This window comes from Euleptes europaea, chromosome 3 (genome assembly GCF_029931775.1).
Source record: "Euleptes europaea isolate rEulEur1 chromosome 3, rEulEur1.hap1, whole genome shotgun sequence".
Taxonomy (NCBI): Eukaryota; Metazoa; Chordata; class Lepidosauria; order Squamata; family Sphaerodactylidae; genus Euleptes; species Euleptes europaea.
This window is the reverse complement of record NC_079314.1, coordinates 58,443,725-58,461,064: the sequence shown is the minus strand read 5'-3', so window position 1 is coordinate 58,461,064 and position 17,340 is coordinate 58,443,725. Positions and strand designations below refer to the sequence as shown.

General features: G+C 42.1%; 1 protein-coding gene across 1 annotated transcript in view; it reads left to right on the top strand.

The window, feature by feature from the left end:
* CPED1 (cadherin like and PC-esterase domain containing 1) overlaps nt 1-17,340 on the top strand; it is a 105,751-nt gene that overhangs the window by 71,794 nt on the left and 16,617 nt on the right. The window contains exon 15 of the mRNA XM_056846691.1: nt 1,962-2,130. Coding sequence (XP_056702669.1) covers nt 1,962-2,130 — 169 coding nt within the window. The remainder of the gene's footprint in view (nt 1-1,961; nt 2,131-17,340) is intronic.

Sequence of the window (17,340 nt, the reverse complement as noted above, 5' to 3'; positions counted from 1 at the left end):
CCGCGTATAAGCCGAGGGTGGGAAAGGAGGCCCTTCCCCCCCCCACAGGCTTACCTTATTGGGCTGCCGCCTGCCGGCGTGCCTTCTCTGCGGGACAGGAACGGCCCGCGGGGCCTCCTGGGCGCAGGGAGGGGGCCTCCGCCAGGGAAGGTGCACGGGTAGGCAGCGGCGGCGGCCCCCTCCCTGCGCCCAGGAGGCCCTGTGGGTCGCTCCTGGCCCGCAGAGAAGGCGCACTGGCAGGCAGTGGCGGGTCGGTCGGTAGGTGGAGGGAGGGAGGGCGGGGAACTTACCGCTGCCGCCTGCCCGCTCGCCTTCCCTGCGCCTTCCTCCTGCGAGCAGTCAGCCCCGGCCGGCAGGCATGGGGAGGGAGAGAAGGGGCCCTTCCCTGCCCTTCCCCGCCCTGAGGCAGCCCGGGCTGCGGAGGAGGAGGCGAGCACCAAGGCTTGGGAGCAGAGGCAGCTAGGACCCAGGGAGGGAGGGAGGGAGGAGGGCAGGGGCGGGGCCAGGCGAGCCCGGTGGCGGAGCACGTCCTGCGCAAGGACCCTCGCCTGGGCCAGCGTGGGCGGCTGGAGCGAGGGGGGGCGCGTGCGAGGAGGAGGAGGGGGCGTGTGGCGGGGAGAAGAAGACGTCGCTCCCTCAGCCGAGGGGATGGCAGGAAAGGGGGCGTGAGAGGGGCTCTGCTCCAGGCGGGGCCCAGCTCTGGCTGGAGGGAGGCGGCGAGGTAGAGGCGGGCCGGCTGAAGCGCCTTGGCCCGGCCCTTCACGTGGGAAAGTGGCGCCGCCGGTATATACGGTATGTCATATGAGCTATATCATCTGAATCCTACAAGCTACCATGAGCAGCTATTATATTAGACTTCTGATTTAGTGTCAGTCTAATTAGTAACCTCTGCTGACCCCTGCACTAATTTTATGTTAGAGTTAAATTGGCTTCCATTAAGTCATAGGTTTTTTTTAAAAAAAAATTAAATATACTTGTCAATGACTTCAGTTTAATATAATTTCATACTTTTAATATTAAAGTCTGTTTGTTGATAATACATGGGTAGAACTATGAGGCATCTGGATTTTGTAATGATCCCCGATTACTGTAGAGCCTCACAGATCTCATGCACTCATGCTCTTTTCCTTTCATCTCAATATCACCATGAGGTACATATGAACAAAAATTAACACCTTCTTATCTTAGCTGTGGAATCAGCATAAAGTATGTACTGCATTATTAAATGAGAGTTTTCACCCTGATGGTGTCACTTAACTCTCACACCTTGGATGTGCAGTGTTTCATTTTCTTGGTCCACTACAATTGGGATCAGATTAACTCCCCAATACCTTTAGCTAAACACTGAAATTAAAAACATCCATGCATACAACGAAGGGGTTTTACACTATGGAACCACTGATTTCTTCGTTGTAGGATAATACATGGAATATGGTTAGTGGTGCCAAAACATTGGAACTCCCTCCCTGGGGAGATTCGTCTGTCTCCCTCAATTGTTGTCTTCTGCCAATGAGTGAAGACTTTTTTGTTCTGTTTGGCATACCATCAATAACTGTTATGGGCCTCCTCCCTGTTTTTTAATGTTATGTCTGTTTATATGTTTTTATTGAATTATTGTATATATAATTTATTTTAAATGTTTTTAGTGTTTGACATATGCTGCCTTAGGAACCCTATTTGAGTGGGACGTTGGCCTAGAAATGTTTTAAATAAATATATAAATAAAAATATGAAGTGGCACAGCTAAGGAAGAAAAGATTTACAAACTTTTTATACTGTACTCCAAATATGTACAAGAGCTGAGTGTTCCTACCATATTTTTGGTTTAAATAAAAACATTTTGCTGAAAATCTGAGCTGTGATAATCATAAATGGCTGCAGGATGTCAAAATTGCTGTACTGGCTTTACATTATTTTATTATTATTTATTTATCTACTTTGTTCCTCTTTTTTTCTAACAGTACTGCAAATTACCCTCTTGGACTAGGAATAAACAGAGTCAATATTCTGGTAACAGGTGCATCTAATTCACTTCATGAGGTTGTGAGCATCTATAAAATCATCATTTATCGAGAAGACCGTCCAAGTTTGCCACTGTTTGATGACTTCATGATGTGTGGTTTTGTCCAGGTACTTTTTGGTTTTTAAATAATATTTTTCTCTATATGCCCTTTGGACCCCTTGCATTCTCTGTAATGAAAGGGTCAACTGAAATGTTTAAACCTCCCTGCCTCATTTTATTTTTCTTCAGAAGACTACTTTTCTCTCCCCCTTTTTAATCAATCTATTCTGCTGTGTTTTTCTTCCGCTCCCTATTCTCCTTATTTTGACATCCTACTTCAGCACTTGAAGTACAGACTTCACAACATCCATATCCATGTGGATAATTGCATGTGTATGAATTAGCCCTCATTACAAAATCTCCCTGTGCAGGAAAGCAGGGACAAGCGAAACTTTCTATGTTTGAATTGTATAAGAGGCTTTTGATTAAGATGCACTTTACTGTTAGAACAAATTGCTTTACTGGTGTTCTGATTTAGGAAAATGTTTAAGACAAGTGGGGAAAAGTAAGAGCTTGTGAGTGCACTGGGAACTTGCAGCTAGATTTCCCAACTTCAGCTTGGGAAATTCCTGGAAACTTGAGGATGATGGAGTTTGGGGAGGGGATGGAGCTCAGCAGGGATATTATACTCTATGGTATACCATGGATTCTGTCTCCCCCCAAAGATGCCTTTTCCTCCAGGGGAACTGATCTCTGTAGTCTGGAGATCAGTTATAAGTCCAGGAGGTTTCTTGTCCCCACTTTGAGTTTGGTAACCCTATTTCCTGTTTTCATTTGTTCATTCCATTTCCATCATGCCCTTCCTTATGGGAACTGAAAGTGATCTACATGGTTCATCCCCTTTTACCTTCACAACAACACTTTGAGGTGGGTTAGACTAAGAAAAAATGACCGGCCCTTGATTGTCTAGTTAGCTTCACAGCTGAGATGGGATTTGAACCTAGCCGTCCCCAATTCTTACCCTGTAATCACTATATCACACCATCTCCCTTCAAACAAAGTGGCTGGGATTTACAGAACAACTTACATATTTTCACGCTTTCTTTGTGCTTCTTCAGAAACGGTCTCCTGTGCCATGTTGCTTTGAAAATCTTTACAAGCAGCTTACAGTATGGCACAGGGGGCTGCTCTTGAAAATCCCACTATGCACTCTAAAGCTTTGGGATTCAATTAAAACAGTTCTTTGGGTCCCAGCCAGTATTTTGTATTAGTTCTAATGAAGGCACACTCTTCCAGAGAACAATACTCCATGAAATGTGAAAAAAATGTTTTAGAAAAGGCTTTGAGTTTTGCTTCCAATCATAGTTTACAGAAATAGCAGCTGGTAATTAGCTGGCCACAAAAGAAAATCTTGTATATTGTAGTGGCAATATTTTGGGTATTAAAGTACATTACTCGTGCCGGCTGAGTTTGCCTGTGCTAGAGATCAGAGGCTTCCATGCTTATACTCTTTAGTAACGAGACACCTGTTCGAGGAGCAAAGGATAAAGCCAAGCGATAGGCTCTTCTCTAGACACTTGACTAGGCGCAACTGGATGCATGCATCGGAAGGAAAAGGTCAAAGACAGTGGCATGGTCTTTCTCACAGTGGGGCTTCAGTTGAAAGTCTAATCCAGAGACTTTTTTCTTTCATGTCTAATCCCGTTAGGATATTCAAGTTTCACTGCAAGCTGATACCACGATGAAGGTTACAATACAAAGAAAGAGCCAGGGATGTTGTTTCCAGTCTGCCAACGATTCTTATGCATTTGAGTAATCCTGGATTAAGTTCAAGGCCATTCAGTAAAGGAGTGTGTAGCTCTAAAGCCTTGCAGCCCCTCCGAGTCCCAAATTATTGTTATTTTCTCTCTCTTTCTCTTTTTTATGGTGCCCATAATATCCTCATTAAAACCAAATTAGTCAAGGGATAAACTGTTGAGCCATGATGGCATGTTAAGAGGCTTGGGTTTCCATTATACTATTTTGCCATACTGCATTTCCTGTAAATTAAGAGGTTGTGGGCTTTATATTTATTCTGTTTGAGATTGAAAGGGCTGCATTTAAAACATGCCTTCCTGAGTCAGGAAGAAAGTACAATTGCAGCGACAATTTAGACCCAATATCTTTAGCATTCCAGATAATTTTGTAAAAGCTGAATACAAAGAAACAAAACATGGTAACAAATGGGAGGTATTCATGTTAACTATCATGTTAAACTCTTCTTTTGTTTAGAAATGAGAACGTGTCATTTGTTCTCAATGCACGATGAACAAATCCTGAATCATGGTCACTCGGGAAAGTAGTGATTGTCCAGTATAAAGGATGGTTCCATTTGGAGAAGCTGAGATTAACTACATTTTTCTGTAACATAAAAATAAAAACCAAGATGCATTACTGTAAGGAAGTATAATGTTATATAACTGTGAAATGCAGATCCCTTTTTAAGAAAACCATTAAGGACAGTAGACCATGAAAAACCAAAATTAACCTTCAGCATGTCCCTAAAAGCTAAAATGAGTAAACAGGCTATTGTACTTTGGTCACATTATGAAATGACAAGAGTCACTGCAGAAGACAATAATACTAGGAAAAGTTAAAGGCAGCAGGAAAAGAGAAGACAATGGATTACCTCTATAAAGAAAGCCATGGTTCTCCTTTTGCAAGACATGAGCAAGGCTGTTAAAATAGGCTGTGCATTCAGTAAAAGCCGAATTGGAAAAAAGCCAGAAAAATGCCATTTTGGCTTTTTCCCGGTTCTGCTTTTACAGAATGCAAAGAAAGGCAGGGAAAAGCCAAGCCGAAATAGCCGATTCTCGAATAAGCCAAAAATATTTGGCTTGTTCGGGATTCGGGAATCGGCCATTTCCCAACTGGGAGAGGAGAGCGTAACCTGAAATTTTTCAGAAAATCCAGGTTTTCAGGATTTTCCAAAAAAATTCAGGTTCAATAAACCCAAACCTGAAAAATACCGGGGGGGGGGGGGTCTTGTTCGGCAGCCCTATGTTAAAGATAGGACGTTTTGGAGAACATTGATTCATAGAGCTGCCATGAGTGGGAAGCAACTTGACAATACTTAACACACACAAATATGATAGGGCTGCAATGTTTAGTCAATTGATTTATTAAATAACTTACAAATGATAGAAATGTTACCCCAGTTAATTGGACACACATCCCTGCTCTGTTCCCCACCCCTCTGTCATTTTCCTCCCACTACACCTCCCTTGGATGACAGGGAGAAAGAGTTAAACAGGGACTGAGAACTGTACTATGTGTGAGCACTACTGCTCTTCCTTTTCTTGTGTCTTAGTGTTTTTGAGGTAAGAGATGGTCAGAAGTGGTTTACCATGGCATTGTTCTGCTCAGTACTAACCAGGGTTAGCTGAAGTGGCACTGCCATTGTCTATGAAAGATGCTCCAGCACTGTCACTTTCCACTACTGCTGCTGCCCAGTAGCTACCCATCAAAGATTCCTCCATCCCTATCACCATTGGAACTGTCTGTTCTCTTCTGCCAATGTGTCTGTTGACCCCTGAAGGGAGTGGATGTATCTTAGTCTGGTGTCTCAGCTGTGACCATTCCACCTTGAGTGACTCTGTTAGGAGTTTGGTCTCTTGACAGAGTCTAGACCCCTAACGTATTGTTCTCAGCTTCGCTGAGACACACAAACCCTCTCACCCCGTTAAGGTGTGTGTTCAAGAAGAGAACTAGAAGGTTTTATGACTAGGTGGCTTTTATTTTGGCATAAACTTTCATGGACATCTCAGATGTATGTGGTGGGTTCTCACTGTGAAGACATGTGTATAGAAAGGATTTATAGATGGATAGGTGGATAGATTGATGTATAGATTTATTATAAATAATAATAAATAATATGAGAGGTCTAGAGACAAACAAAAAGAAAGCACGGTGGCTTCCATATTACCCATAGAATCATCATTTTGTTAACAATAACATAAACAGAGCAAAAAGATTTAATGCAGATAATTGAATTAAAAATCCAGAGAAGATGAGGAAAAAATCCACATTGCATAGTTTTTATGCCCTCTTTTTCCAGGCATAATGTCAACACACTACTAAAGGAAAACATAACTAGTAACAAAATGTGAGATTGGAGATTTGGACTACTGGTGTTTAACATTGTTGGGGCTTTTTGGTTTTTATTTAACCTTTTCAGAAGCTATTAGCAAGAAACGAACGTGATGGTTTGTATGACTGTCTTAACTCTACTCATACCACCCTTTTTGGCTTGGTCTTTCTCTCCAGAAATAAAAGCCGTATCTATTAATTAGAATGTGGAGTCACTGAAACCTTTTGAGTCTGTCCCAAGCCATAGCTCTTGAACTCAATAGACAATGTGTAGCCACTGCACTTTCCCCTTGATGATATGCACAATAAACGGGAAAGAGGATCCGTCAGTAGGCAAGTTCCTAAGTGTTAACAGATCCTGAAAATTGGCAACAACTGCTTTTGCTGAGTATAGTCCTGTGTGAGCCAAGAGTGGATAATTTCACAGCGATGAAAAGGGAACACTTGGCGTTTGAGCTGTGGCCGCATTTTGCCTTTCATGCCATTTGGGCCTCCCGACTGAATTTTGGGAGAGAAGAAAGTGAATGCAGCTGCCTTTGCTAATCAGTCACTTGTGGCTCGGACCCTCGGGGAGGCAGGCAAAGGCAGAGACACACTGAGACACACAATCTGTGCTGATTAACAGTGAAAGCTGGTAAAGTTACTCTCTAAGCCTGTCTGGTCCATCAGGCGAAGAAATGTAATTTAGATGATTATCTGGGTGCCCATTAAACCTTGTGACCCACCACTAGTCTGTTTGAAGTCTGCCTGCTTAAACTTGCTAATAGGAACAATAGCAGGATTAGGGGAGAGGTCATGAAATAAGAGAGCAGCAGAAAGGATGACAAAGAGCGGAGGAGAACTTCCTACATGGATGCGTCTGGAATACTGAAAAAGGGGGGGACGGGGGAATCCCAATCATACTAATGCTGAGTTGTCAACCAATTACGAGAGAAACGAATCCAATCAAGCAGGAGATTTAATTTGTTTCAGCCTCTATGATTCTGCTTCCCAAACAACACTGGGGGGTGGGAGAGCTCTAATCACAGTTCCTTAGAAGCAAGTTCCACATAAATAAATGGAATTTGCTTTCCACCAAATATGTTCAGCATAGAGATATTGAGTTTCCCCCGACAAATAATATGATTTCTTTCCCCCCAATATAATTTCATTCCAAATGATTCTTAGCAAACCATCAGAAGCCAAACTGTGCTCAAAACTTATGTAAAGCAGCAGGGAATGATTTCCAAGGAGGAGGGAACAAAAAGACACAGTGCCGAAATGAATAGCCACAGGGTCTTTATATTGTGCAGATAATGTATGCCTGCATGCAAGCCACAAGATCCTCTCTCAGTATGACTTTAGACAGCAAATGCGTATTTTTCAATGATAGATTAAAATGGACTCAAGTGCATCTCAAGCAAAACAGCATTCAATGAATTCAATAAAAATATCACTTTCTTGGTGGTGGCATTGACTACTTGTATAATTGTAAAGGGAAACAAGTTTATGATACAATGCTTATCTGTGTAAATCAGTGAGAAGATATTGTTCCATGGTGGTTTCCAGTTCTAGATCTATCAGGAAAGGCTGGAATTAATGGAAAACAAAAAAAAGAAGAATATATAAAGATGCAAGTATGTGCAAGAAGACAAGCCATTGGAAGATGGGAGCCTTTTAAAGCAGTTGAAAAGGGAGTTGAGTAACTACATGTAACTTTCCAACGCTTATTCTAAGGCTAGAAAAGAATTAGTCTCCCCCCCCCCCCCCAGTCTGCTTAATGCAGTTGAATGCCTGAAAATTAGGATTAATACAGCAGGGAGAAATTATACTTGAAATGGTTTGGGCAGCACCTTTTCCTTGTTGAGACTTAAAAGTTAATTATTGTCACAATGGCGATAAATTTTATCCTTCTAGAAGCAGGCATTTGCCACATGGAAATGTTTTCCTTCTTGCGGGCTGTATGTCTTACTAGTGAAATAAATCAGTTTCCACAGGAGAGAAAGCGAGAAGAGTGGGGCACTGAGAAAATCTGCAACAGTTGCCTTGGTGACTTGGGCCAGGGATATTTCAATCCCTGTGATTTCCCCCCCCCCTTTGAAATACAGCTGGTCTTGTGTCAGGACATGGGAATCTTGCATAGAGTATCACACTTGTTCATTGGTTTTGTTGCACAGCCTCACTTTCAGCATCTAGTTTGATTTGTGAAGCATGGCACTGTACATGGAGAAATTCATGTAGTGCTCGCCTGGCTGTGCACCAATGTGCTTTATGTTATGCAGAAGATACAAGACCCAGATAGTACATCTGTTTCTGCTGGTACTCTGCTGTAAAGAGTTCAAGGCTGAGTCAGTGTTGGGTCTGAACTACGTAAGAGGTTCCATATCCGCAGGGTGGAGCGTGCATGGACCACAGCTTTCCTCCCCCTTGTATGTGCATTCCCCAGTAGTGGGAAGAGCTGGGGAGATCCTGTACATGACATAACAGTAGCACACAGAGATTCGGATGCCGCCATGGGTGTGACACTCCCCCATGGGTGGTCGACACCACTTCAGCTGTGATGGGGGGACTGGGGCTGTGGCTCCCTTAAAACAGTGCAAAAATGAGCAAGTGCAAAATGATTTTAATAACACACACTTAGACAATCTACCAAACAGTAAGACTTAAAAAAAAAAACCCCACAGTGTTTCTTTTCAGTTACTGGCTGACTGGTTTCTTCCCACTTTATTTAAATAATTCACTGCTGAGAGGCATGCAGTGACTGCCAGACTTTGTATGTGTGAGGGGGGAGTAGGACTCCCATCAAACTGTGTGAGAATATGCGTGCACGGAATGCTGCCATTGCACTGCACTGTACTTTTGAATACACAACCATACCCTGCTGAGCTGCTCATGAAATCCTGAATTAATCAACAAGAATTGGCTCTATGCTCGAGAGTGGCAAGCAAAACGTGAACCCATCCAGCAAGGCTTTAAACATCCCCGTGGCGCAGAGTGGTAAGCTGCAGTACTGCAGTCCAAGCTCTGCTCACGACCTGAGTTCGATCCCAGCAGAAGTGGGTTTTAGGTAGCCGGCTCAAGGTTGACTCAGCCTTCCATCCTTCCGAGGTCGGTAAAATGAATATCCGGCTTGCTGGGGGTAAAGGGAAGATGACTGGGGAAGGCACTGGCAAACCACCCCGTAAACAAAGTCTGCCTAGTAAACGTCGGGATGTGACGTCACCCCATGGGTCAGGAATGACCCGGTGATTGCACAGGGGACTTTTACCTTTACCTTTATCACAATATAAAGGGAAAATGCAGTGAGGTCAGCTTGATCAAATGTAAGGAATCGGTTAACTCAAGCCATTTGACTTAGTACTTTTGTTGGTGCTTTTTACCAAGAAGAGAAAAGCACTGATATTATCACAAGGGCCTAATTTATTAGAGCGCCTCTTTTGATAATCCACACAATGCGATAACCCTGTACCTTTGTTAAGACAAACTAAATATGACAGTCCATTGAGTTACCCTTAGAATTTCACTGATTTTTGCCCAGGTTTGATTTCTTTTTCTTAAAATGGGGAATGAGACTCTTTAAAAGTTGTTATTGCAAGATACTTTGACTGTTTGGATCACAGTATACAACAATCAGAGCTTCTTCTTTGTTAACCAAACACAATATTGAGCCAGAGGTCATTAACAGAGGTATATTTATGCAAAGCTGTTCTGCATGTAGGTCAGATGGTAGTCTTGGGCAGCCGCGCACGAACATATGATTGGGGGGAAATGCTTTTATCTTTAATGCTTTTATCTTTAAATAACCTTGAGATGGAAGCACTTGAGATGGCTTATAATCTTTGAAGGAAAATGCTCTTATTCCAAAGATTGTGGTAACCACGTACACCATGAATGGAATGGCTTGATGAAATGGTTGGTACAGGAGGAGATATCTGGTATTCGATCTAGTAATAAAGGGCACAAACTGCTGTGAACTTTTCCAATACAAAGCTCAGGGAAATGAACTGCACAAATTGTCCTCCTAGATGCTTTTCCTACCAGGTGCTTTCCCCCCACTTTCTAAATGTCCATCGGTTCATCAAAACACCTGACAAAACACCACAGTATCTCCATTGACTTCACAGACTACTGAGGCTGCTTTTCATTGAACAAAATATTTTAATTCCCTGAAACATCATTAGTTTAACCAAGCACTGGGGAAGCTCATCTATAACTTTGAGCTTGCTTAACCAAGACTTACTCCAATTCTTCATATTGTCAGCTCTGGCACCACAAAAAATCTCAAATCAGCCCAAGAATCTGCCTTATATTGACTGAGTTAGACCATAGTTATAAAGTTTAGTATTCTCTGCTCTGATTGGCAACTGTTTTCCGGGGTCTTTAGGTCTTTCACATCCCCTAATATCGGATCCTTTTACCTTTTACAACGTGACGCAGATGGCCCAGGCTAGCCTGATCTCATCAGATCTTGGAAGCTAAGCAGAATTGGCTCTGGTTGGCTCTTAGATGAGAGTCAACCATGATCAGAGGAACATGCCGAATATATTAGATTTATGCTAGATTTGATGGGCCTTGGTCTGATCCAGCATGGCTTTTCTGATGTTCTTATGTTCTTAACCAAAGAGGCCCAGGGTTGCTACACTGAGCAGACAATGACAAATCACCTCTGTTCATCTCTTGCTTTGAAAACTCTATGGGGTTGCTATAAGTCAGCTGGGACTTGATGGCACTTTCCACCACCAATACCTGATCCTTTTAGCCAAAGATGCCTGGGATTAAGCCTGGGACCTTCTCCATACAAAACAGATGTTATTAAATTCTGGATTTTCTTTATATTTTAAAGGCTGATTTTTGTAGTTTTAAGAGTTTGATAGTTTTAAGTAAATGTCTTTCATAGAATCATAGAGTTGGAAGGGACCACCAGGGTCATCTACTCCAACCCCCTGCACAATGCAGGAAATTCACTACTCCCCCCCACACCCCCAGTGACCCTACTCCATGCCCAGATGTCCTCCCTCTCATGATCTGCTTAAGGTCGTAGAATCAGCATTGCTGACAGATGGCCATCTAACCTCTTCTTAAAAACCTCCAGGGAAGGAGAGCCTACCACCTCCCGAGGAAGCCGGTTCCACTTTCTCCCTTTCCCACCAAAACGTTTCCCTGCCCCAGAGCTGGAGTTCTTCAGCACGTCTACAAACACAAGGCTTCCTTCCACTTTACAACCCAACCTCTGAGATATGTAGGGTTGCCAACTTCCATGCAGTAACATTTACGGATGTATCACTTTGCAGTACAGCAATAATGATTCTGCCTTATTATTGTGTGTTACAGTGACATTTGCACCTCTTAGACTCCAATGCCCTGACCTGGGTGGCCCAGGCTAGCCTGATCTCGTCAGGTCTCGGAAACTAAGCAGGGTCAGCCCTGGTTAGTATTTGGATGGGAGACCACCAAGGAATACCAGGCTTGCTGTGCAGAAGAAGGCACTGGCAAACCACCTGTTAGTCTCTTGCCATGAACCCCCCCTCAAAAGGGGGCGCCATAAGTCAGCTGCGACTTGACGGCACTTTACGCACGCACGCAGACTCCAATACATCCATTCTTTGGAAGGCAACACCAACACAGTGCATACCAGACACTTATCCTGGAAATTCACTTTCCTCAAACCTGGGGATCATAGAACCATAGAATCATAGAGTTGGAAGGGACCACCAGGGTCATCTAGTCCAACCCCCCGCACAATGCAGGAAATTCACAACTACCTCCCCCACACACACCCAGTGACCCCTTACTCCATGCCCAGAAGATGGCCAAGATGCCCTCCCTCTCATCATCTGCCTAAGGTCATAGAATCAGCATTGCTGACAGATGGCCATCTAGTCTCTGCTTAAAAACCTCCATGGAAGGAGAGCTTACCACCTCCCGAGGAAGCCTGTTCCACTGAGGAAATGCTCTGTTAGAAAATTCTTCCTAATGTCTAGATGGAAACTCTTTTGATTTAATAACTCTTCACCATTGCATTCAGTTGCCTTAGATGGGTATAACTCTGCTTTGGGTTGTACTGTAAGCCTTGAATACCATGGGCTGAAGCTTACTTATGCCTCCAGCACAAGCATGTGTGCTCTCACCAACCAGCTATTTACATGTGACTTATTAATTTTCCCAAATGGGAAAATGAAACATATGGCTTAATACTGTGCAATCAGGTTTTTCATATACCGCCACTGTGGATAGTATCAGACTTTGCTTTCTTTTATGATATTAATGAAATTAAAAACATCAAAGCCCTCTGGTTTGGATCTGTTCAGAGCATATTTGAGTGCAGACTGTAAACATGAACAAAGGGAAATGCCTGCTGTTGACTAATGAGTCAAGTACGGTTTTCATTAGTATTATTCCCTCAACACATATGTAACCTCCACCTTTGCATGAAGGGCTGGATCATAATTGGGTTTGTGGCATTGTGTGGGAGAACAACTTCAGAGCAGCCTGATCCCATTCATGTTTTCAGTGTTGTATGTGCTTCCTCTGTTTGAGCGGAACATATTTAGTTCAAAGGAAATGTTCCAGATGCTAACATCCCCAGAGGAGTAACCCAAATATCCATTGAATGGGTTGTACAGGAGCTCACCAAAGCAACACATTTCTTTTATAATATGTGGTTGTCATGCATCAAGCATTTCCCCAAACATAGAATTAGGATGGTTCATAATGAGATGCTGTAACCTACTGGCTAAGCAAACTGTAGAGCACTGGTGACCATTTTAACACAAAGGCATAGCCACCAGAATTTTTAAAAGGGGTTTGAAGTCATTGCAGTGCAGATTGCTACCACCAAGTTGCTACAGTCTGTTGAAGTATGGTAAGCAACAGCAATGTATAAATGAATATGCAAGAGTCAAGTGATGCATATTGGGGCAAAAAATCCCAACTTCACATATACACTGATGGGATCTGTGCTGGCAGCGACAGACCAAGAAAGGGATCTTGGAGTGGTAATGGATAGCTCGATGAAGATGTCAACCCAGTGTGCAGCTAATGTGAAAAAGGCAAATTCTATGCTGGCCATAATTAGACGAGGAATAGAGAATAAAACTGCTGCTATCATACTGTCCTTGTACAAATCTGTGGTGAGACTACTGTCTACTGGTCACCACACATAAAAGGATATTGCAGAGCCTAAGAAGGTGCAGAAAAGAGCAACCAAAATGATCAGGGGTCTAGAGCAACTGCCCTATGAGGAGCGGTTAAAACACTTAGGGCTGTTTAGCTTGGAAAGAAGGTGGTTAAGGGGAAACATGATAGAGGTCTATAAAATTATGCATTTACGGACAGGGAGAAGTTTTTCTCCCTCTCCCATAATACTAGAACGTGGGGTCATCTGCTGAAGCTGGAGGGTGACAGATTCAAAACAGATAAAAGGAAATATTTCTTTACACAATGCATAGTTAAATTGTGGAACTCCCTGCCCCAGGATGTGGTGATGGCTGCCAACTTGGAAAGCTTTAAGAGGGGAGTGGACATGTTCATGGAGGAGAGGGCTATTCATGGCTACTAGTAACAATGGATACTAGTCATGATGCATGCCTATTCTCTCCAGGATCAGAGGAGCATGCCTATTATATTAGGTGCTATGAAACACAGGCAGGATGCTGCTGCAGTTGTCTTGTTGGTGGGCTTCCTAGAGGCACCTGGTTGGTCACTGTGTGAACAGACTGCTGGACTTGATGGACCTTGGTCTGATCCAGCATGGCCTTTCTTATGTTCTTATTAATAAATAAATAAAAATGTACAATCAAAGATACAAATATAATTAATCAGAATGATCTAATAAACAGTAAACTCCTGCTTGATTCCCAACAAGGGAATCACCAAGGTGTTAGCAGCAGCATTCAGCTTCTATGGCTGGCTTTGCACTGATATGAAGTGGGATCAAAGATAACTTGTTCTGCCAAGAACTCATCCTATGAGGTCCTCTGCAGTTTAGGACTAAAGCACACTGCAAAAAGCATAAGATGCTGTTTTGTGGATACGTCTGTTTTTTATTATTTTTATTGTGTTGGTTTTTTTTAACCTTATGAGCTGCTGTGAACAGGACTTTGGAGAGGCGGCATACACGTTTTCCAATTCAATCAATCAAATGTTCTAATTTATATTATGCTTATCTCCTCATTTTGCATACTTGTTTACTGCTTACTATTGTGTACTGCGGACCACAAAACTAAAAACAAAATGCCTGTTAAATATTCATAGCATAGGACCCTTTTCCAGCTTATTCTAAACTGCAGTGGCTTTTTTCTCTCTAAACCTAGTTTGAGTGGCCATGCATCAAGTTGTCCTGCAACTTGGCTTGTTGCTTACTGAAGCACCTCAGGGTTTCCTGTGTTGTTTTTTCCCAGAAAAGAAAGTTGTAATTTGGCCCTGGATTGTCCAAAGGTTACAATAATCAAAGTTATTATGAATTGTCAAGAATGTGCAAATATGGAAAATTGGTAGCATCTTAACCATGGAAAATATTTAGAAGACACCTTGGCCACAACCAGCTAGGCTACCACCTGCCGCATCTACTCAACAATACCTTATCCTTTCAAAAATGTGCTACTTTTAATACTTATTTTTCTTTTATTTCTTTATGCCATGTTCTCACCTTTTGTGTTGCTGGGGCTCATATCTGTTTTGATTTTGTTTCCCCTTAAAAAGGGTGCAAACAGCAGTACAGCTTAACTGTCCTCACAATTTTGGAATGTATATCATTCTGCTTGTCTTTGGATGGAGATTTGTGAGATAATTATGAAAAATCCAAAATGTGATTGGAACACATATTCATTCAAACAAGCTCTGAGGTACCACAATGCCAAAAGGAACAGAATAAGAGCCATCTTGCTGACTGCAGTGGCATTTGCTTCTCATTTGCTACATTACATTAATCATTTTGATAGAGTGGAGCTAATCCATCTGCTCATAATTTATTTCCTTGTGATGTGATACCATTTTGCTCTTTTATGAGCTCACTCTGACTAATTTTATTAGTATAATTTTCATGGGCCTTTTAATCACTTTTCATCGTACTTGGGCTATGTACGAAACAGAGATTGACTAAATAAAGACACTGAAATGACTTCATGAGCAATGCCGATCCCTTTTTTCTACTAAAAATACAATTAGTTGCAGATGTTTCAGTGAAATATTTGGTAATTTCATTCTGTCCTTGATTAAGTGAGATAGGGTTGTACATTTACACTTCAAGAGCACAAGTAGTAATAACATTCCTCTAATCTTTAGCTGTAACTAGCATGCCAGGCTGGCTTGGAAACCTTGGTGAAGAGACAGAGAGTGATATTGCCTGGGCCCCATTACATTGAGACTAGAATCAGGGTTGCCAGCCTCCAGGCAAGGACCAGATTACTCCCAGAATTACAGCTGATCTCCAGACTACAGATATCAATTCCCCAGGAGAAAATGGCAGCTTTGGAGGGTGGAGTGTATGGCATCATGATCCTCCTGAGCTCCCTTCCTTCCCTAAATTCTTCCCTTCATAAAGGCTACCAGAAATAAGAGTAACTCTTTTTTAACCCAAATTCCTACACAGTGAAATCAAAGTTCTTTTAATTACTCCTTAGGGTCCTACTAAAATCAGTTGCCATAATCCAGTGGGAACCACACTTGAATATGCTCTTGAGACTTGATAGTTTCCTTTTTGTATCTCCCACATTAATCCATCCTGACCTCAGTGCTTTATAACATAAACTGGGGAAGAGGGGGCACTGAAACAGGGCTAGTCCTGTTTGTTTAGTCTTCAGAACCAGTCCCAGCATGACTAAGTAAGCATAAATCCTAATCCTTCCAGTTACGTAGATGCACATTTTAGTACCAAATCGAGCATGTTGTGCAATTATCCAAACAGTGCCAAGTTTACTGAGGCAATTTTTTTCCACTATGACTTGAAATGCATATGTCAAGTTCAATTTCTTTTGAAATCAGTCCAGCCATCTGAAAAGTTCCTTAATGATTGGCCCAAAGGAAGAAATATCCTTTATTTGAGTCTCATCCTTAGAGTGACTGATACTTCTGTGAAGTTTTGTCAACTTTCATCTTTGGATAAAGCACTAGGGTTATGGCAGCACCGCAAGAACCTTTAAGGAACTTGACAAATCCACACGCTGTTAATAAAATCTTATGTGGAGCTAAAGTAAATGTGAGTGGCTGACCTTTGGCCAATCCATTTTACAAGGCAATATTAAAACTGTCTTTGATCATAAAACACTGGTCCTCCCTTGTGTACTGCATACTTTCCGCATTCATCCTCCACAGGAGTTTGGGACTCAGATATTATTTAAAAAATGATTTCATTTATTTTGTAAACAAATTGAGGATATTTTCACAAATACACTCTTAATAGTGGTGTTGGCCCAGAATACAGTTGAAAGCAAAGATTATTGCACATTACGTAAATGCCTATACTGTTCACTACAAAATGAAGAAGAACATCTCTGCTCAGTTATTTTTTGGCACTTTGTTGACAGCAGTTGCAGTTTGTTCAGGAATTTGGGATTTTCCTGCGAAGCCTTATGCAAATTGTTATGCTGCACGGTAGAAGCCTTTTGATGATACAACTGGTGTCAGTAACACTGTTGGAATTATGGGCTCAGTCTTCCACAGAAACATAACAATTTAGTCCCCTGTCCTCCACCACACTGTAGCATTCTCCTATCCATATAATTCTGAAAAGACAGAGAACAAAATTTCACTGGGCCAAATCCCAACTGGAAGAGTATAGATTAAAAGCCTTATGAGTGTTATATTGCAACATAACATATTTTAGTTATTCTGTTCCATGAGCATTCTGTTTCAAACAGGTGAAAATCTTGGAATCCTCCCTGCCCTCTCAAATCTGTCTGCATAATAAAGTTCTGCTTAGGAAGTCATTATAATTGTTCCTTTTGTCTTGGGGAAATGTTGGATCACCTTTCCAAAGGTTTGACTGCTTTGACTGCTTTCTTTATTTTGGCCATCTATGCTTTGAAGCATAAACGTCTGCAGATGCACAGTTTTCTTCCCTGAATCTTAAAAGCCCTATGTGTGGAAGTTTATTTCCCAAAGAAATCCCAGGTGTAATTAGATCAATGAAGAAGCCCAGTGAAAATGCAGACCATCAGAATCCCTCCCTCCGGTTTATGATACTCTTTTTAATTGGCTGTCAAGGAGCACCGACCACCGGTAGTTTGCAAGCC